At 38.2% G+C, this 23,017-nt stretch overlaps 1 protein-coding gene across 2 annotated transcripts in view; it reads left to right on the top strand.

The window, feature by feature from the left end:
* Positions 1-22,463, top strand: part of LOC150041443 (double-strand-break repair protein rad21-like protein 1) — a 55,502-nt gene extending 33,039 nt beyond the window's left edge. For both annotated transcript variants that reach the window (XM_090325993.1, XM_090325994.1), the window contains exons 4-9: positions 6,726-6,845; positions 10,005-10,112; positions 12,728-12,936; positions 13,153-13,249; positions 14,644-14,765; positions 21,816-22,463. In XM_090325993.1, the coding sequence (XP_090182119.1) occupies positions 6,726-6,845; positions 10,005-10,112; positions 12,728-12,936; positions 13,153-13,249; positions 14,644-14,765; positions 21,816-21,851 (692 nt within the window). In that variant the 3' untranslated portion in view covers positions 21,852-22,463. The remainder of the gene's footprint in view (positions 1-6,725; positions 6,846-10,004; positions 10,113-12,727; positions 12,937-13,152; positions 13,250-14,643; positions 14,766-21,815) is intronic.
* Positions 22,464-23,017: the final 554 nt, after the last annotated feature.

The following is a 23,017-nucleotide window of genomic DNA, read 5'->3' as shown; positions in this document are numbered from 1 at the left end:
CACTAGGCCAAACTCTCAGCCCACACAAAATGATTTTTAAGCAGAAGAAATTCTTATGATTTCAGGATGGTACTTAAGAACCTAATTTTTATTCGTCAGAATTTTTGGAAATTATTAAAAGTAAAAATTATATTTTTGAGGCATGGCTCAGTTGGTAGAGTGCTACCCAATGAGTGGAAGCATCAGATACTGAGTTCAAGTCCTCATCTAAAACCTAAAAAAAATTGTACTTCAAACTTTAGTATACATTCTTTTTTTTGAGTGTTTTCAATCTATAACAGGAAGGTCAAGTATCTTTTTGAAGAGTGAAGTGGAATATTTGCTAAAATGGAGAAGACACAATGCCCAGGTAAATACAATGTTAATTTGTTCCTCTTTTTGATACCTTTTGTATTTTTGTGGGTCTGTGTTTTTTTTTAACTGTCAGCATGCATGCTGTAGTTCCAGATGAGAATAGTGAACACAAGCTTCATTTTGATAGAATCTCATTGTCCATAGTGAAGGATGAATTATATTCTCTTCCTTGTTCCTTTCCTGTATTTCTGTGCTGTCCAAAATGTGTAATGATCTTTTATTTATGTATTTATGCATATCACTTTTGTATAAGGATCTTACATTCTGTTTTGAATTATTCTTTAGTTTTTTTATTTGTTTTGTCTTTGTGAGAGATGTAGGAAATATTTTGACAGAATGTAAATTGTAATTTGTCATTTAGTTTAGGATTCTTAATATTCCAACTTACGTTCTGCTCATTTAATATTTTCAGAATCACCAAACCTTCTAAAGTGCTACATATTTACATATCTTTTTAAATATCATGCTTTCTAATTTTAACGTAAATAGCATTTCTCTCCATTTTGAGGACATTCATAATTTTGGTCTCTCCTCCATCACCAGATTTTAAAATCTTCAAAAAAAGAAACGTCAGAAGTATATAATTAAGCAAAGGGGATACAATCTAAGGATAATAAACTAGGAAAAAATGCCAGTTTGCTACATAAAAAAGCATCATTTTTTGCCAGTCCTGACCTCAGGGCCTGAGCACTGTACTTGGGTTTTCTCATGGCTAGAGCTCTACCACTTGAGCCTCAGCACTACTTCCGGCTTTTTTCTATGTATGTGATACCGAGGAATTGAACCCGGGTCTTTGTGCATGCTAGGCAAGCACTCTACCACTAGGCCAAACTCCTGGCCCCTGCCCTTCGACTTTCTTAAGGCTAGAACTCTACCACTTGATCCTCAGCACCACTTCTGGCTTTTTTCTATGTATGTGATACCAAGGAATAGAACCCAGGTCTTCGTGCATGCTAGGCAAGCACTCTACCAACGAGGCTAAACTCCCAGCCCCCAAAGGCATCATTTTTATAGTTATTTTTTAAATCTGGTCGTTGTTGTTGTTGTTGGGAATATAGGGGTTTGTATTCAGGGCCTGACACATGCTAGGCAGACATTCTACCACTTAGCCACACTTGCAACTTTTTGTGTACTTTTATTTTTTGAGATAGGGTGTCTTTAACCTTATTGGACATGTACCTGGCCTTGGAGCTGATATGACAGGCACAAAGCATCATGCCCACCTACCCTCAGTTGGTATAATGTCTAGCAGACTTTTATGCCAATAGTTGGCTGGACTGTCATCATCTTAAATTTCTGCCTCTTACAATAGGTAGGATGACAAATGAACAACACCATACGTAGTTATCAGGATTTCATGGGTCTAATCTTAAGCCAAATTCCTCCCAATTTTGGCCTTCCCATTGTCTGAGATTACAGCCATGAGCACAAGTCTCCTCCCCATTCCTCTCCCACCTCTCTCATTTTAAAAATAATGTACAACAGGACATTACTTTGGGAAATTTGCATGTTAAGTGTTGCAATCAACCCTCCTCTCTTACTTTTCCTTACTCCCCCATTCCTAGCACAATTTCAAGAGTTTTTGTTGTTTGACTTTCAGACATGCCAACAATCTTTCAAAAGTTACCATCCTCACTCTTTTAACCCAATTCCAGCTCACTAGTACCCAGTCCTTGAACAAAGCCAGTTTCTTTCCTCTACGCCATGCCCTATTAATCAGTAGCTTTCATTAATATTCTTTATGCTATTTCATAGTCGCAGTATTATTCACTCTGGGCCGGGAGCATGGCCTAGTGGTAGCATGCTCACCTAGCATGGGAACCACATACACGGAAAAATCTGGAAGTGGCTCTGTGGCTCTGTGGCTCAAGTGGAAGAGTGCTAGCCTTGAGCAAAAAGTGTCCAAGGACAGTGCCCAGGCCCTGAATTCAAGCCCCAGACTGGCAAAAAAATTATTCATTCTCTTATCTTTCCCATAACACTTCTCTAAAATAGTTCCTTTTTTAGACTCATGTTCGATGTGTATCCATATATGTGGGGGATGTGTATGCACATATATATAAATACGTATATATTTATCTTATCTAAAAATATATACATCTTTTAGATTATGATATTTGATAACATTATGGTATCTTTGAGGCTGGCTTACTTCACTCAGTATGTTTTGTAATTCCATTTGCTTTCTTGCAAATTATATTATTTTACTTTCTTTATAGTTGTATAATATTCCATCATGTGTGTGTGTGAGCATTACATCTTTATCCATTTATCTGTTGCTGGAATCTCGGCTGATTATGGTGTTTAGATATTGCCTACAAAGCTGAAATTGATATAGGTGTTTTTCCTGTACATTTATTTATTCTCATTCAGACACGTGCCCCATAATCAGGTAGCAGGGTCATAGTGGAGTCCTATTTTTACTTTGGTGAGAAACTTTTATGCTGATTACCATAGTGCATGAGCTAGTTTCTGTTCCCACCAACAGCATGTGATTTGAGTTTGTTATCTATAACTATGTTGAGTATTTCTTGGTGCACCTATTAGCTATTTGTGTTTCTTCTAAAATGGCCTCCAATTTGTTCATTTGTTTAATTGGTTTATTTATTCTTTCATTATTTTTTGAATTATTTGTATATTCTGTGTATTAACATTTTATATGTTGAATTTTATCCCATTCAATGATTTATACCATTGTTCTAGTGATTGTGTCTTTTGTTGTGCAGAATCACTTTAATTTGTTTTATTTGGATGACATACCTGTTGAGAGTGGTGTATTGAAGTCTTCCCCAGTTCTTTCGTTGGCTTGCAATTATTAGTAATCCAGAGGTATTTCTTTAATAAACGTGATTGTGTCTCTTTTTGGTGCATCTACATTAACTCTAATTTCCTCTTTGACTAATTTTAACCTGAAGTCTATTTTATCAGCTATGAGAATGACGACTCCCTCATGATTTCAGGGTCCATTTGCTTGTAACATCTCTTTTTATCTTTTCATTCTAATTCTGTGTTTATCTTTGACAGTAAGATATGTATCTTTAGGCAAAAAATGTTCCCATCTTGTTGTTTGATCCCAGTTGCCACTGTATATCTTTAGATTGGAGAGGTTACATAATTAAAATGTAATAATAATATTGAACAGTATTCTATATTTCCTGCCATTTACTGTATTAGGATGCTTCTTCCTGACCCTTTTCTACTTTACTCACTTACTCTTCTAGTTGAATTTTATCAAGTACCTTTCCACTTTTTATATTCTTCTGCTATGAGTAGGATTCCTACATTAAGTATCTTTTGCAGTACTTTCTTAGTAGTGATTAATTCCTTTAGATTTTGTTTATCCTGGAAATTTTTTATTTATACTACTAGATACAGAATTCTAGGTCAGTTAGATGAAGAGTTTAAATGTGGAGAGAAAGGATAGAGTACTATAATTTGAAAGGTAATAGTAAAAGTAGATTTGATGATATCAGAGAAAAAGACAAGGGAGAAACAAAACCGATAATTATATGGGAGATACATATCCTAGAAAGTACAAGTTAAAAGGTAGGTAGTATCTATCCAATTTAAAAACACGTGACATACCAAAAAACTGTTCAGCAACAAAAATAAACTGATTTATATATAACGAAATACAAATTGTTAATAATAGTTTTGGTCTGCCTATGTAAACATACATAACGCACACACACACACACACACACACACACACACACACACACACACACACACACACACTTCTCTATACCCTTCTCTGCTAGCCAGAAGATGCTGTTTCAGGTTAAGTGTCAGGGCTTTGCTTTGCTCAGAAGTTACATGGAGAAAGTCTTTAACATTTAAACTGATTCCTCATACATGTATTGGTTGACTCAACAGGTACTTGCTCTAAAATCTGCTTTGCTGCCAGATTTCTGGAAAGGCTGCATGTATTCCATATGGGATACGATGGTATTTTCTTAGCTACTGTAGTGTACTCTATTTCTGGGGTCCTTGGCTCTTTCTGCAGTGGGCTCTGTATCCTCTTCCTTGGTGCCCTTGCCAGATGGCTCTTTGAGAACCTGCAATTGCCCATCTCTCTGTACTGCCCATCAGGCTTCTGCAGCCTCTGACTTTCTGAGGCATAGCTCCCACAGCAGAACTTTTTGTTAGTTCCTGAGCCTCTCCATCATACCTTACATGCCTCTTATAACTGACGTATATACTCATAATGTGGTAAACTATCCTGGGGGTTAACTTGAGATACAATTTTTCCCTGGGCCCCTGCAGACTTTCTCCAGATAGCCCTCATTTGAACCCTGGGAAAACAAGAACATAGAAGGTCTTAGTTCCCCCAGGCCAGTGGCTCTTGTTAGATTTATCCCTGCCTCTCTGTTCCCTGTGCTGGAAACAACACTTGTGGGTTTTGTTGACTTTTTTTCTGGGTCATTGGGCTTGAACTCAGCCTGGGCACTGTCCCTGAGCTCTTCAGCTCAAGGCTACAAGCCATACCCTTGAGCCAAGCCCCACCTCCCGTTTTCTATAGCTTAATTGAGGATGAGTCTGAGATCTGGCAGATTTTTTTTTTGTGCCTGGGCTGGCTTTGGACCTTGATGCTCAGCCTTGGCGTTTTAAGTAGCTAGGATTACAGGAGTGAGCCACTGCTCCCGGCTGTGTTGATATTTTTCTGAAGCTGAACTTGGCAGTTTCTCCTGGGGACCAACTGATGGTGTTATTTTCCTGGTGGTGATGGTTTTTGGTTTCCTTTCCCCCAGCCTGGTACAGCTAAGCACCTGGTCCGGACTCCTTGCCCCTTTCTGCAGTGCTTGCCTCTCTGTAATTTCTTGAGTCTCCACAAATGTCTTTCTTTCCATTCTTTCCCTACTCAGAATCTAGTAACTCGTGTCATTGGATTCATCTCATTCACCAGGTCAGAAGTGTAGAGGATTTCAATCCATCATCTTGCCTAAAAGTGTAATCTTCATTTAAGTCAGATTTTTGCAATATTAGTAGATTCACTGCACAAAAATAAAGCTTCAGGGGCCGGCAATTTGGCCTAGTGGTAGAATGCCAGCTAGCACTGTTCAAGTTCCTGTTTGGGCGCTACTTGGCATGGGATTCCTGATTTAGGGGGTGAGGATGAGAAGAAAAAGACAAGAGACAGATGGCGTCAGGAGGTCTGCAGCTTAAGACTGCAGGCTAAGACTGCAGCTCCACTTATTCTTAGTTCCAGTCTTATATACTATCTTAGAAACAGGAAAGATCCAGGGGTTACTTTTGTACAAAACAAGCAAGTTTCAGACATAACAGCCCAGCAAGAAGCGATAAAGCCAGAAAGTTCACAATACTGTTGACGCAGCTCAAACTTCGTAAGCATGGTGTCATTCATCATGGTACAAGTTGTTTTTCATAACAGCTCATCTCCTTCTGTGCTGAAGTCAGCGATGCAGATCTATGGGTCAGCCTGATCCTACATTCAGCTCCCAACAGTAGAGTGCTTGCTTGGCATGCAGGAAGACCCAGGTTCGATTCCTCAGTACCACATGCATAGAAAAAAAGCCAGAAGTGGTGCTGAGGCTCAAGTGGTAGAGATCTAGCCTTGAGAAAGTCCAAGGACAGTGCTCAGACCCTGAGCTTAAGCCCAGGACTGGCCAAAACAAAAAAATAAATAAATTAAGCTTCAGATAAGTTAATGTCACGAGGGTTAATTATTTTTTAACACATTGAGGAAAGGCCATGGTATACTTAGGTTTAAGTGAATAGCATATGTATTTAAACACATTTTTCATGAAGATTGGGAACTGCTGCCTGTTTTTAATTCCTACTGTTGGAGAAAAAAGAGTGAGGCTACTTTATATTCCTCACAAAACATATTTGACTGTATATTTTTTTTGCCAGTCCTGGGGCTTAAACTCAGGGACTGAGCATTGTCCTTGGGCTTTCTCAAGACTAGAGTTCTACCACTTGAGCCACAGCACAACTTCCAGCTTCTTTCTGTGTATTGGGTACTGAGGAATTGAACCCAGGTCTTTGTGCATGCTAGACAAGCACTTTACCACTAGGCCAAACTCCCAGCTTTGACTATATCTTGAACAACATAATCTTCTTTAACAGAAATTGTGGGCAAATATATAAGATAACATTTCTAGAATTTTATATTATCTTTTTGTATTTATAATATTCTATTATAAAATTATAGAATTAGGATATCTAAAATCTGAGACAATGAAAGGCACATATTTAAAAGATAGTTTGGAAACTATTCATATCAAATATACTTAAAATCTGGTTATACTTTGACGATGCTTTGTATAAAATAATATTAATATTTAGTCAAAACTGAAAGTTGGACATATTTATAACAATAATTTGAAATATTTATACACTTCTTAAAGACATAGTGATAAAAGGTGATGATGATGATGATGATGATGATGAAGATGAGGATGATAGCTTCTTGGGAGCCATGCATTTGAACAGAGACATTCCAGTGCCTCCGAATTCTCCTGTTTTGGGTAAGTTGAAAGTTTTCTGTGTGTAGAAAACGTAAGAGACACATTGAAATTAAACCTCAAAACTTCTGAGTTTAAGCAACAGTACAAAATAGGGGAAAATAGTGAAGAAGAGTATCTATCCCTCCCAGTCTCCTACTCTTACTTCAGAAGATATAAAATAGTATAATTGATACTGAGCAAAGTTAGCTGAAGGGTACTTAGGTAGTATTATGATTAGTATGATGTGTAAATAGTCAGCCAAATATTATGCTTTCGTATACTAAAAGTATTGTTTGGTACCTAATAATAATATATATTTAGCTAATACTTTTTTCATATATTTTTTATTGTAATTAATAGAAGGGTTACATGATATTTGCCACATAGATGGTGCATTAATTCCCATACATTGACACCCTTTCACATGTCTTGGTCCCCATTTCCCTCCTCCCACCCCCACCCCTCATCTTGTTTTCCCCCATTTCCTATCCAATTTCAAATAACCAAATACAAATATATCCGATATATCAGGTAACAAAGTGAGATACTGTAACAATATGAGATAACCAAGGGACAGCAAAAGAGATGAGAGATAACATAGTACCTTAAGAACAACAATCATTCATTATATGGCTTATGTTTCTACATCCTAGAGATCCTTTCATTCAGCGTCCTACTATGTGGCCTTTTGTATCAAGGTTTTGCTCTATTGCAAATCTCTGCTAGGAGATCCCAAGATTTCTACTGATTATGACAAATGAGAGAAACCATTGAGCCTAAGTTCCTTTGAGTCTGGCTTACTTCACTTAATATGATCTTTTCTAAGTCTTTCCATTTCCTAACAAATGGGGCGATGTCATTCTTTCTGACAGCAGCACAGAATTCCATTGTGTACAAATACCAATCTTGTTGATCCATTCATCAACGGAGGGACATCTAGGTTGGTTCCATATCTTTGCTATGATGAATAATGCTGCAATGAACATTGTTGTGCTAGTGGATTTAGTATGTCCTTGTTTCTGGATGGTTGGGTAAATGCCAAGTAGTGGAATTGCTGGGTCATAGGGGAGCTCTATGTTTAGCCTTTTGAGGCACTGCCATACTGCTTTCCATAGTGGTTGAATGAGTTTGCACTCCCACCAACAGTGTAGTAGTGATCCCTCCTGGCCACATCCCCTCCAGCATCTGTTGTTATTCGTTTTCCTGATCCTGGCCATTCTAGCTGGAGTGAGGTGGAATCTTAGAGTTGTTTTGATTTGCATTTCTTTTATGACCAGAGATGTTGAGCATTTCTTCATGTGTCTATAGGCCATTTTTGTTTCTTCTTCAGAGAAGACTCTCTTTAAGTCTTTGGCCCATTTTTTAATGGGATGGTTGTTACTTTGGAGATTAGTTTTGGAGTGATTCAATTTTTTGAGCTGTTGATATATTTTAGATATGAGGCCTTTGTCTGCTGTATGGTTGGTGAAGATCTTCTCCCACTCTGTAGGCTTCCTAATTAATTTACTAGCTATGTCCTTTGCCATACAAAAGCTCTGCAGTTTAATGCAGTCCCACTTATCCAGCCTTTCTCTGATTTGTTGTGATTCTTGGTCCTTATTAAGAAAGTTTCGACCTGTGCCAAGGAAGCCTAGTGTATTTCCTATTCCTTCTTGTAAAGTTTTCAGTGTGTCAGCTTTTACCTCCAGGTCTTTGATCCATTTGGAGTTAATTCTAGTGCAGGGTGACAAAGAAGGATCCAGGTTTAGTTTTCTGCAGGTGCTTAACCAGTTCTGCCAGCACAACTTGTTGAAGAGGCTGTCTTTCTTCCATTCTATTTTTTTGGCTCCTTTGTCAAAGATTAGGTGGCCATAGGTCTGTGGTTTAATATCTGGGTCCTCAGTTCTATTCCATTGGTCTTCAGGCCTGTTCTTGTGCCAGTACCAAGCTGTTTTGATAATTATAGCTCTGTAATAGAGTCTAAAGTTTGGTATTGAAATTCCTCCTGCGCTGTTCTTTCGGCTAAGAAGTGTTTTTGCTATACGGGGTCTTTTATTATTCTATATGCAATTTTAGATTGCCTCTTCTATTTCTTTAAAGAATGCCATTGGGATATTGATGGGTATTGCGTTGAATTTGTAGATAGCCCTTGGCAAGATTGTCATTTTCACGATGTTGATTCTTCCAATCCAGGAGCATGGGAGGTTTTTCCATTTCCTTAGTTCTGCTTTAATTTCCTTTTTCAGGGTTTTAAAGTTTTTGTCAAAAAGGTCCTTTACATTCTTAGTTAAGCTAATTCCTAGGTACTTTATTTTCTTTGAGGCTATTGTGAAAGGAGTTGCTTTCCTGATTGTTGCCTCGTTTCTCTCACTGTTGGCATAGAGGAAGGCAGTTGATAAGAACAACAGTCTTAAAAGTGGAGATAAATCGCAAATGTGAGGATATTCCCCCAGCTTGATATTCTTAAAAAATACCTCAGATGACTTGAGATTGTTCAAATTAAGTTTTCTTCAAAGTGAGAAATACAGTTACCATATTTTGATTCTTCACAATTTTCAGTATTTTATTTTCTAACTCAGAGTTAGAAATTGAAAACGTAGAAAATATAAGAAGAGTTCCATGTTTAGCTATGGATATTTATGTGTCAGTTGGTAAGTGACTCAGCAATATATTTCCTTCAAGGAGACAACTCAAGATTTATTTATTAGAGTTGTTACCACTATTTTGATGCTAGGACTGTGGCCTCACCTTAGACTACACAAGTCCAAAGTGGAAGCTACAGTTGACTCACCTAAACACTGTCTCCCACAATATATAATTGAGCCTCTTTGCCTTTCTTAAACGCAGGATTGTAAGCATTCAATTAGGGCCTCAGCAATGGAAACAAACTCACAATTTTTATTTTTTAATTTTTTTAATTTTTGCCAGCCCTAGGGCTTGAACTCAGGGCCTGAACACTTATCCTTGGGCTTTCTCAAGGCTAGTTGCTCTACCACTAGAGCCACAGCATCACTTCCAGCTTTTATCTATGTATGTGGTCCTGAGGAATCAAACACAGGTCTTCATGTATACTAGGCAAGCACTCTACCACTAGGCCAAACTCCCGGCCCACAATTTTCATTTTAATTTACATATATATACTCTTATTTTGCAAGATAACCCTATTTTTTTCAATTCACTTTTATGGTAAAATTTCATTAGATCCAGAAGACCCAGATAACATATCTGTAATTTCAAATGAAGAAACGGATGAAGCAAAGTTACCAACTGAAGAGGAGGAAGATCCTCTTGAGGCAACTGATGCATCAGGTCAGAGGAAATAATGGTCTGTTTTTGGTGTGATATCATAATACCATATTCCCCTTGATATGTATGAATAATCTAGGATGCACTGATTGTAGTCAGTGTAGTCAGTGGGAGGAAAGTCTGAAGAACATTCAAAATAATTCTTTCATTAAATTCAGGCTTGTCCACACATAGATCTAGTTGAATTCAATTCAAGAAGTTACTGAAGCCAGAGATTTACAAACTCACACTGGAATCATATCTACTCAGGAGAAGTAAATTTGGATGACGGTAATTTGAGTCCAGTTTGTGCAGAAAAGTTCACTAAACCCTCATTTCTAAAATTATCAGCAATAAACAGGTCTTGAGGCATGGCTCAAGTGGTTTGGTACCAACTTAGTAAGTGTGACACCCTGAATTTAAACTTCATGACTTCAAAAAAATAATTGACATGTTATTCTCAGATGGACAGAATGAAAAATACATGGTGTTTGCCTCGAAGAAGTGTGTGTGTGTGTGTGTGTGTGTGTGTGTGTGTGTGTGTCTGTCTGTGTGTCTGTATGTCCGTGTCTGAATCTGTGTCACATGGCTTGAACTAAGGGCCCGGATGCTCTCCCAGAGCTTTTTTGCTCAAGGCTAGTGTTGTACCACTTGTGCCACACCACTGCTTCTAGGTTTTTGGTGGTTAATTGGAGGTAAATGTCACACACTTTCCTGCCCAGGCTAGCTTTAACTAGTGATCCTCAGATCTCAGCCTCCTGAGTAGGTAGCATTACATATGTGAGCCACCACACTCAGCTTCTTTAAGAAATCTTGATCTAGGGCCAGGAGTTTGGCCTAGTGGTAGAGTGCTTATCTAGCATGCACGAAGACTCAGGTTCAATTCCTCGGTACCACATCCATAGAAAAAAGCAGGAAATGGTGCTGTGGCTCAAGTGGTAGAGCTCTAGCCTTGAGAAAGTCCAAGGACAGTGCTCAGACCCTGAGCTCAAGCCCAGGACTGGCAAAAAAAAAATCTTGATCTATGACCGGCATGGTGGCACATGACTATTATCCCTAATTTTCTGAGGTTGAAGCAGAATGATTATAAGACCAGTCTGGACTGCATAATGAATTTGGGCCCAGCCTCAGATATATACTCATAGTCTATTTCTAAATTTCAAAGCAAATTTCAATGTACATAGTGAATATCATATATGGAAGAATGAGAGGAGTAGAAGAGCAGCACTGTGCCCATCATTCAGCATATTTTGTGTGTGGGGGGGCGGTTCTGAGGCTTGAACTTGGCCTGGGCACTGTCCCTGAGCTCTTCAGCTCTAGGCTACTGCCTTACCCTTGAGCCAAGCCCCACTTCCTGTTTTCTAGAGTTTGTTTGGAGATAAGAGTCTCAGGCCCTTTTTATGCCCAGGCTGGCCTTGAACCTTGATCCTCAGATCTCAGCCTTCTGAATAGCTAGGATTACAGGCGTGAGCCACTGTGCCCGGCCAGCATATTTTTTAGAGTAAAGAACAAGTATAAATCTAATCTCTAACTAAATCTTTTAGGAACGTTCTAGCTTTAAGTTGTAAATTGATATGTGTGTTTGTACATAAACTAGGGCATAAAATGAATAAAACTTTGAACTTTTCACTTTATTGAATTTTGGCCAAGCTTCTATTCCACAGGATTGAGAGAAAAGCCCATCCTCAGAGCCCCCCCTTTCTGCCCTTTGCCATGGTATTTCTAACATCTGAGGTAGAACTAATGAGCTAGAAGTGCTTGTTCTAGCCACAACAGTTCATAGTTGTACCAACGCTCTAATCTACACAGTCTTCCCTTGAGAATCTTACCAGTTTACTATTTCTCTTGGCTTTGATTGCAGGGCTTCCATTTGAGCGATCTAATCCCCTCTCTCCATGTTCAGCTTTATGAAAGAAAAGACTAACTCCTGCTTTTCTAGACAATGTTCTCTAAAGGAAAATGTTACTATGAATTTCAATAGGGGAGGAAAATTATGCTGGACAAATACATAATAATGTTTCAGAAAACCTATCCTATAAAATAGACATTTTCTAGAAGCTTTAGCTAGGTTAACTTCCCTGTCAGCACAGACTGTGCTCCATGTATGTGCAGGTATCCACCAAGTAGTGTCCTAAGCGCTTTGAATCAGCATTTTAAAAATATATCAGCAAGGGGCCAGAGCATGAGCTAGTGGTAGAGTGCTTGCCTAGCATGCAAGAAGCCCTGGGTTCCATTCCTCTGTACCACATACACAGAAAAAGCCAAAAGTGGTGCTGTGGCTCAAGTGATAGAGCACTAGCCTTGAGAAAGCCCAAGGACAATGCTCAGGCCCCGAGTTCAAGCCCAGGCCTGGCAAAAAATTATCTATCTATCTATCTATCTATCTATCTATCTATCTATCTATCTATCCATCTATCAGCAATTGGCTCTTCGTGTACTATGAAACCTTTACAAAGGATATTTTCAGACACAAAGAGAATGATCTTCTTCTGAATGCTACTCAGCTGATGTGTCATGGTACGTGTTCCTTCTATATTCTTACATGAGTAATATATATATATATACACACACACAATATACTATATATAATATAATGTTGCAAGGTAGTACAACCAATCACACGAATTTCTTATATGTAGGAGTTGCTGAGAAACACAAAAGGAAGGACCTGCTCGTTGAGGAATTCGATACTCAAACTCTGTGTGAACAGAAGCCTTCCTTCGAGGACACATCTGATAGTCTAGAAACTGGATCTCCAAAACAAAGAGTAATGAAGTCAAAGAAGGGAGAAGCTAGTGCATTTCTGTCAACATCTACCCATAGTTTGGTTTATAATGAGTTGAAGAAGGTAACAGTTCCCATTCCATTGACATGTGTGATATTTGCTTATACAACTACCAATCAACAGAATTACATCTTATGTGATAACAAGCTTCATTTTAATCTAATTTGCTGAATATGTGTATATGAATTACAGATTTTGACCTTAGCTCAAATATGCTTGTTATATTGTATTGCTTTACATGTACAGGTAGAAGATGCAAAACATGTCTGTTTTTTTCAGTTGTTTTCAAAGAGCCAGCCATTCTATGATTGTAAACCTGGAACATCAGTGCAGAAGGAGCCAGGAAGGGAGGAAGAGGGAAAAGGCAATGTAGGAGGTGAGACTTCCTAAGGCTGTGGAGGGGGAGGGGGAATGAGAAACTCCCGGAAACAAAATCTCATTTTATACTTCCCAGTGAAAATGGAATCCAGTTCCCTGTTTTCAGTAGTAAATGGTAGCCCTCAAAGAATATTTTAACTTAAAATTATTAAACATTTTCTTTTTTCTGCTTCTTGGATTTTTACCTCAGACACCTCATTAGAATGTTAAACTAGCTAGATATGGTAGCTCTTACGTGTAATCCTCACTACTTGGGAGGTGATAGCTGGGAGAATCGTGGTTTGAGGCCAACCAGGCAAAAACTTAGTGAGACATGGCCTTCCATCTGAGCGAACAATCTGAGTGCTGTGGTTTATAGTGCAATCTCAGTTACATAGGTGCTTAGGTAGGAGAATTGTTCAAGGCCAGCCCTGACAGGAAACAGGAAGTTATGTATGAAAAATAAAGAAAAAGGGCTAGGAGTGTGGCAGAAGTGATTGAGTATTTGGCTAGCAAGTGCAAGGTCCTGAGTTCAAACCACAGTACAGCTTCCTCCAAAAACATGGAATATGTATGTATGTATGTATATATATATATATATATACATATATATAGCTTAGTAAAAGTAAAAACTTTTTACTTTTCATCTTTATCACCTCCATATTCAAAGTCAGGATTCTCAAACTTCTGAGAAAGAAAATTTTATATTTTTTTTCTTGCTTTGAAACAACATGAAAAATCAGATAAAAAGTATAATACTTAAACAATACAATGAACTTGATACATAGCAATTGCCATCCATGCAGAGGGTTTATAGAGTATCCTGATTATTATTGTGATAACTTTAATGTAATAAAGCAAAATTATGTTCCTGTCACTTTTTTTGTGGATCATGGGACTTGAACTCGGCCTGGGTGCTGTCCCTGAGCTCTTCAGCTCAAGGCTACCGCCCTACCTTTTGAGTCAAGCCCCACTTCCCATTTTCTAGAGGTTAATTGGAGAGAAAAGTCTCAGGTCCTTTTGTGCCCCACCTGGCTTTGAATCTTGATCCTCAGATCTCAGCCTCCTAAGTAGCTAGGATTATAGGTGTGAGCCACCGCCCTCCCGTCACATTTTGTGAAGACATTAGAATCACCTGAACAATACACCCCAGTGAGCTTGATGTACCCAGCTTGTCCTGTGTGAGTGAATATGAAGGGAATGGTGGAGAGGATGGGGAGTGAGGTAATCACAGTCAGAGAAGGGAAAGCTGAGTATGTGCGACTTCGAGGAAGCCAAAGAAAGTTTGAGCACCCTTGGCCTGTATTCTTGGATTCCAAATGTCTCCCGAAAGTGTTCTTAGTAACAACCATATACCAATTCCAATCTAAAAGGTATGTTGGTGAAATATTCTTTACTTTGTTGATTATTCAGAGACCTCTGTGACAGGACAACCAAATCCCCCGGAAGATTTAAATCAGTCTCAATCTGGGAGTGGTGTGACTCAGGAATCAATGGATAACATTGTTGAGGACCAAAATACTTTACCACCTGAGGTAATATAACCAGACAATCACAGAATAACTCTAAGATACTAACAAATCTCCTAAATTTGTAGTGCATGTTTAGTCTCTTACTGTTCCATAATTTCTTTAGTAAATAAGAGTACTGAAGGATCATGTATACATTTCATGTGTAAGGCAGTATTGTCTAGTAATTTAGGTTTGTGATTACAAGGTCAAATAATTTAGTACTGAAATAAGATTTTGCATTATACATTCAATGAAAGATTACTGTATCTGAATCTATCCACACCAAATCCATTACTTCCCCATTTAATAAGCCATGGAAATGCTTAGGACCCTAGCCAATTAAACTATTTCTCATTATAAAGTCACACTTCTGGGGCAGGTAATTTGGCCTGGTGGTAGAATGCCCACCTACCTGGTGGTAGCATGCATGAAGCCCGTAGTTCAATTCCTCGGTACCACATACTCAGAAAAAGTCGGAAGTGGCACTGTGGCTCAAGTGGCAGGGCTCTAGCCTTGAGCAAAAATTGTCCAAGGACAGTGCCCAGGCCCTGAGTTCAAGCCCCAGGACTGACAAAAAAAAGTCACACTTATGCTCATAAGATACATTTTACAGAATGAAATTATCTTGACCTATAATCTGAAAGACTGCCTCAAAATCCATGAGCCAAAAAAATTCAAATTAAAAATGAGGCATTAGAAAGGCATATGTTTTATTTAAAATGCTTAGCAAATATTTTCTCTGTAATCACTTCACTAGTTTTACAACTATAAATACTAGGTAAAAATAAATCAGCAAATCAGTGCTTTTCTTTTTTATTGTTGGAATAATGTATAGAGGGGTTATAGTTACATTCATCAGGTAGTAGGTACATTACTTCTCGCACATTGATACCTCTTCTCTTTCCACTCCCTACCCCCTCCCAATCTTCTTGCTTTCCCTACTTCCCTTTCCTATTTCAAATAAACAAATGTATATATAATATACCAGGTAACAAAGTCAGATACAGTAACAATATGAGATTAACCATAAGGGCAAAAAACAAAGAGGAGAGAAATAACTTAGTACATTAAGAACAACAATCTTGTTTCCATATCCTAGAAATCCTTTCATTTAGTCTCATGCTGTATAACCTTATATACCTAGGTTTTGAGCTGTTGTAATCTTCTGCTAGGAGAGCCCTAAATGTGTAATAATTATTACAAATGAGGGAAACCATTGAGCCTATGTTCCTTTGGGTCTTGCTTATTTCATTTAATATGATTTTTTTCCCAAGTTTTTCCATTTCCTTCCAAATGGGGTGATGTCATTCTTTCTGATGGCAGCATAGAATTCCATTGTGTATAAGTATCATATCTTCTTGATCCAGTCATCTACTGAGGGACATCTGGTTTGGTTCCATATCTTTGGTATGGTGAATAATGCTGCAATGAACATCATGCTTGTGGCTTTAGTATGTCCTAGTTAATTCAGGGCTTTTCTAATCTGTTGCATCCTTGCTGTATTTTGATAGCCACCAGGGAGTGGTAAATCAACCCAGATCAGAATTAAATGCCTGGGGAGACAAAGACGGTTACACAGTACATAAAACAGAATATGTTTTGATCAGTATTTTCTAAGGCATCATATACTGACACAGTGAGTTCTTACTGCTATCCTCCTATGTGCCTGGGCATTTCTTTAAAAGTACTTACTGAAATTAAGATTAGGTAATATTTTGTGTGCGTGCGTGCGTGCGTGCGTGCGTGCGTGCGTGTGTGTGTGTGTGTGTGTGTGTGATTAGGGTAAGAAAACTATGTTTTCAGGGACCAATGGTGTGGGGTTTTTTTGTAAGTTAGTCATTTATATTTGCCCTTTGGAAGATATGATAGTCTTGAATACTTTTACATATTTTCTTGGTTATTGTACTGCTTCACATCTAACAACTTTGTTTCCTTTTTAAAAAATTACTTTCCCAGGAATCCATCAGCACAGGGAAACAGTCCTTTAGTGTGACTGAGTTCTGCAAAAACAGTGACCGAAGACAAACAGCTTCTGCATTTTATAGCTTGTTACTCCTTAAAAAAGAGCAGGCAATTGAGGTCAGCCAGAGTGGGCCATATGAGGATATTACAGTTACAGAGAGGCTGAAGTTCCATGATGTGTGAAGGAAATCTAGAATCTATGTGCTGTGTGGTCAGTGGCTATTCTGTGTAGCTTGTTTAGTGTAGTGCAGAAGCCATGTGGAAGCAGCTGAAAGTGTGATCCATTTCATAGCTAGGCTGATCGTAAAATGAGAAAAATACTACCCAGAATTGGAAACCTGTATCTTTATAGTGTAAATACATTAATTACAGCTAAGTAATTATTTCTTCACTTGGCTAATTTGATTTAAATATTACATTTGAAGTTCATTTTGAATATATTTTTAAATATAATATGCCTTTGAGGAACCCTCAAGGATTTGAAAAGATTATTTTATGTTAGAATCTCAGATTCTGGTGCTATTGGCAATGATTTTTTTTGCATAATGAGTCTATGTGAGTTTTTGGTGAACTGTCAAGGTGTTTTCTAAAGGTCTACACCACTTCACATCTCACCAACAGTGTGTGAGAATGCCACCCTCATTATATCCTTCCCAGCATTTGTTATTGTCCCTTATTTAGATTAAAGCCATACTAGTGAGTGTGAAATCTCATCTGCTGCTTTCCATTTTCATTTCTTTCATGATAAAGTAATGCATATCTTTATGTATGTGTTTGATAATGTTTTGGTAAAGGTTTTTGTATCCTTATTATAAGAGCTATTGTTCTGTATCGTTCTTTGCTATACTGTTTTATTGGCTTTTCTATGATCGTGATACTGGCCTCATTAAAATAATGGGAAATGCTTCCCATTCTACTTCTCTGGAAAAGACGGGGTTTGTATTATTTCTTCTTTTAAAATTTGGTTGCGTTCATATCATAAAACTACAAAAATATGTAAATCTATTTGTTGGCTGTTTTGAAATGGAATTAATTTTTTAAAATGATTTTAAGTATCAGTTCGTCAGTTTACTGAAGCTTGCTTTTAAAAGTAGGAACTCTTCACTTAGGGCCCTTGACTTTGATTGCAGAATGAGAATTTCTGGACAAGTCATGATGGTAATAAAACCTGGAAGAGCATTATTAAGGAAACAATCAGGCAAGCAGACAAACAGACAAAAAGCCAACACACACTGAAGTGTAGGGGCACACTCTTAACAGAGTGTGGGTGCTCTCATAGGGAAAGACACACCACTCTTCTGCTCCAGGGGTATTTCTGTGGTCAAGGAAGGGGGTCTTCAAAGTTATGTAAAGATAGGCGCCTTTTCATTGCTCTGCTCACATCTAGTGTTCCCTTTCTGAGTTTCCAGGTTAAGACTGCATCCTGCCATAAAGCAGATCTTTGTCATTGAGACAAGGAAGCATCCTACTATTTGCCTTGTGGGGCAAGAGGTGGCTTAAGTTTAGGGAAGTTTTTCTCTGTGAGGCATATGTCTTTTCAGACAGGTGTTAATTCTTGGGATGAGGAATGCATCCCTCAGGATGGAATGCATTATGTTGTCTCTCTTTAAAGCAAAGATAGCACTTCTATATTTCTAAATACCACATTTCTGAGTTGCACTCACCAGGCCTCAGTTTCTTTAGGTTACCTTGCTTCAAGTTGTATGTTTCATTTTGGGTGAGTTTGGTAGCTTCTTATTTCAAAGAATCTGTTTCATCCACAGTGATACATTTATGTGTCTACAGATGTTTCAAGTATTCTCTTGCTTCAGTTGTTTTTGTGTCACTCCTGGGACTCAAACTCAGACCCTGGGCCCTGTCCCTGAGCATTTTGGCTCTAGGCTAGCACTCTACCAGTTGAGTCACAGATCTGCTACCGAGTCTTTGGTGGTTAACTGGAGATAAGAGTTTCACAGACTTTCCTTCCCAGTTTGGCTCTGAACTGTGATCCACAGATCTCAGCCTCCAAAGTAGCTAGGATTACAGGCATGAGATACCAGTACCAGGCTAGGGCTAGAAAAATTGGCCTTTTCAAAGAAACATATTTGGTTTCCTTAATTTCCTTGGTATGCTTCCAGATTTTAATTTCAATAGATATCTGCCCTTGTATTTATTATATTTATTACTTCTTTCCCTTGTATTTATGACTTCTTTCCTCTAGCTTGCTTTATGGTTAATCTTCTTCTTCTTCTTCTTCATCTTTTCTTCTTCTTCTTCTTCTTCTTCTTCTTCTTCTTCTTCTTCTTCTTCTTCTTCTTCTTCTTCTTCTAAAATGTGGTCTATTTTAGAAAATGTTCCACGTGCTGCTGAAAAAACTTATATTCTGGTGTTACTGAGTGGAATAATCTGAATCTGCAGATGTCCGTTAGATCTAGTTGGCCTATACAGTTGTTCAATTTTGAGGTTTCATTGAGAGAATATTAGTAGTAGTAGTATTAGTAGTAGTAGTATCATCTTTAAGTAGTTGTCCAAGTAGTTGCTTTCAGCAAAACAATCTTAAAATGCTTCTTTGGACCGAAATTTAAAAGTTTCTGACAAGTTGTCTCTACCCTATTCTGCCTAATTCCCTGAAAGGATCTTCAAATAAGTTTTTTCTCAGTATCTTATATGTAGGTTATTTTATCTTTAAAACCTGTGTAATCAGAGAGCCAAATAAAAACCTACCTGTGGATGTAGTATGAATCCACTTTTCCACCTTTCTTTCTTTTCTGAATTCAAACTAGATATTCCAAAAGTAAACATTATAGATTTATATGTAGATCTAGCTCAGTTGAAAAATGTTTTCGAGTCCAATTTTATTACTTTAAGGGAATTTCTTTTCTAAAAACCCTATTATATTATACTTATTGGGAAAAGGGAAGTAAAATACAAATCTTGTTACAAATGGAACAAAAACCAGTTAAGTACCAACATTAGAAATAAAGCTCTGAATCTACTTCCTATCCCGTGTTTCATCTAGAAAGCTAGCATTTAAAAATTTTTAAACACTCTAGAAATTACAGTGTAAAGATGCAAGACCAGCTGGGTCAGCACCTCCATCGTCAGATGTAGCAGAGATGGTTGGTCAGAAACACTTTCAACTCTCTGTGGATTCAATGGCCCATGCAAAAGCCCAGATTGTGAGAGTACTTCGAAAGTGGGGGAAATAATGCCCTTGGGTGGGGAGAGAGATGTTAGTCACTGCACTGAGATGCTCTAACTGGTCTCCCAAGACACAAGGCAGGTAGGAGCCCTGTCAGACAAGACAATTACCAGTTCAGATGAGGGGAAGTTCTTCCTTGCAACAGCATACATGTATACATGTGGTGTACTAGGATAGATCAGCTACCAGCCACCCAAGCTCTTCCTGCTCACAGACACATAGGCAGACAGTAGAATTTGCCTCAGACACACATAGAGGCTTCAGGGAGGAGGATGGATCCTCTGCCTGCTCATTCAAATGGAAGCTATCCTGCTGTACTCTTTCTGTTTCCTCAAACCCTCCTGAGCCCAAGAAGTCACGTGCATACATACCTTTGAATCAAGTGACACTAGTTTAAAAGAAAACAAGATGTAGTATCATAGAGCAAATATTTGTCATGCTGCATCCTCACTTGAGACCTCTAAGAGCAGATTTGAGGCAATTTAGGAACCACAGGATCTAATCATTGACCTAAATTTCCAGATGGCTTTATCCCTCACAGTCCAGATAAGAGATGAAGTGGGCCAGTGGATACTCTTCAAACCCTCAGTGCAGCTGAAATAGATCAGGGAAGGATTTGAGCAAATCACACTGAACAGACATGGTGCATTTTTTAAAGATATCTGTCCTCTCATAATAGCACAGAGGAGTGGGTCATTTCTCAAGAACCGTGGACTGAGCACAGAACTGTACACAAACCTACTTTTCAGGTACAGGCAGAGCCTAACTGCCAGTTTGGTCCATGGTTCTGAGAGCAGCAATAAGAGAACCAGCAATGCAGAAAAAGAAGCAAGGCTGGGTGAGAATTCTGTGTGTAGGCTGCTCTTTGCTTACTACTAGACTGCTGTTAGCTGTTTGTTATCTCTTACTTCCTTTCATGATATCTTCCTTGTTGCATGTGTCAGGATTTCCATTCATTTAAAGACTAAAATCCGTGTGTGTTTATTTACTGCATATTGTTTTAGCATTCATCTGTGAGGAACATCTGGGTTGCTTTTGTGTGTCAATTTTGTGAATAGCACTGCTCAAACATGGTGGGCAAATACCTTCATATCTAGGATTTCAATTCTTTTGGATGTGTGCATGGACATGGAATTGCCGAATTACACAACTCTATGTTAAATGTTTTGGGGAATCTCTAGACCATTTCCATAGGAGATACAGCATTTGAAATTTTCCTCAACATTTAAGGAGCTCACTGACAGCCATCCTACTGCCTGAGAAATAGCACTGTGCTTTTACTGTGTATTTTCCTTCTGATTAGTATGTCTAGCAACTGTTCATGTGCTTTGTCATCTTTTCCTTATCTTCTTTGGGAAATGTCTCTATGAGTCCTTGTCCCATATTTGAATCTGGTTGGGGTGTATTTGGATACTGGATTATCAGAACTCTTTTAGGAATCCCTTGTCAGTTATATGGTTCACAAAGATTGCATCCAGTTCTGTGGTTCCCCTTTCATTCTCTCTATCGTGTGCTTCTGTACAAAAAGGTAATTTTGATATAATCCTGTTTATCTATTCTACTAACCAACCCCCCCTGTGTGCTGCTGGATTGCTTTTGTAAATGGGATTTTATTGGAATCAGGACCAAGAGAATGAAGTATCATCATGCAACTGCAAAGCTGTATAATTACCATATGTAAAATTGGTGTAATTTATTCATCACACAGTCTCCCATATGTTTTCTTGCATTTACTGCTGATTTGTTAGCCCTATTCTTTATTTTTGTGATATAAAGAAATACTGCTAGAGCTGGACTTTTGTGGGAATTATTTTAGCCTGGTGAAGGGGTTGTAAGCAGGCATGGTAATTCTGAAGTGAGCACAGAACATGCATGTCATTCTGTATGTCATCCCAAGTGCTGAATACTGACCTTCCATGGTCTCTCCACAGGAGGGTGCTGCTTGCAAGAGGTATGAATGTGCCTGAACAAAAAGTGCAGGTGAGAAAATCTGAAGAAGGCACTTGGAATGCAGCCACTCTGCCTCCTACAGTCATTAGAAAACTGTCCTGAGAATTTTGTATGTTTTACCTGGACAAACAAGTTTTGAAGTTTGTATGCTTCCTCGGAGAAAATGGAACTAGTAAATTCCACCTGATGTTTCTTTCTTATTCCTATAAGTAACGTAATATCCTAATAGAAAATGCAAGACAAAACAACAAATTGCTTTTCCTATTCTGTGCAAAATTGAATGTGTGGATATATATAGTATGTTTATAATACATATACATATACATTGCATACATAAATAAATATAGCACAAAGATAGGTATACTCATGCATGAGATATAAATTTGAATATTTATGAATATGTGTATATGTAAGTAGGTATCATATATACACACAGAGATAGGAATAATTGTATACATATATGATGTATATCTGTATACATCCATGTCTGGTGGCTACTGTTCAACTTGTTCTAATGATGGTGGCTTTGAATAGGAAACATTTTAGGATCTATGTGAAGTTGGAATTACATCTAATTAATTCAGGTGGGAGTATGGTCACAAGAGAATTTATATGTATTGAATTACTAAAAATAAAAAATACCAATAAAAGCGCAGAAGCACTAAGCTTCTGAATGAGTTTATATATACATTGAAAACTCCCACTGAGAGTAACTACTATTTGTTAAGTTGAGACTGATCTGGGAAGAGAACTAAAAGTAAAATTTTCTGGTTCTCACTTTTTACTATCTAAGGTATGTTAGAGTTATATAGACTTTACAATTCTGAGTTTTAATTTTTCTTTTTTTTTTGCCAGTCCTGGTTTTGAGCTCAGGGCCTGAGCACTGTCCTTGGGACTTTCTCAAGGCTAGAGCTCTACCACTTGAGCCTCAGCACCACTTCCGGCGTTTTTGTATGTATGTGGTACCAAGGAATCGAACCCGGGTCTTCGCGCATGCTAGGCAAGCACTTTAACCACTAGGCCAAACTCCCAGCCCATGAGTTTTAATTTTTCATATTTTCTTTTTTTTTGCCAGTCCTGGGCTTGAGCTCAGGGCCTGAGCACTGTCCTTGGACTTTCTCAAGGCTAGAGCTCTACCACTTGAGCCTCAACACCACTTCTGGCTTTTTTCTATATGTGGTAC

This window comes from Megascapheus bottae, chromosome X (assembly GCF_031878675.1).
Source record: "Megascapheus bottae isolate mThoBot1 chromosome X, mThoBot2.hap1, whole genome shotgun sequence".
Classification (NCBI taxonomy): domain Eukaryota; kingdom Metazoa; phylum Chordata; class Mammalia; order Rodentia; family Geomyidae; genus Megascapheus; species Megascapheus bottae.
Note: the sequence above shows the minus strand (reverse complement) of the source record. Positions and strands in the feature narration are given on the sequence as shown.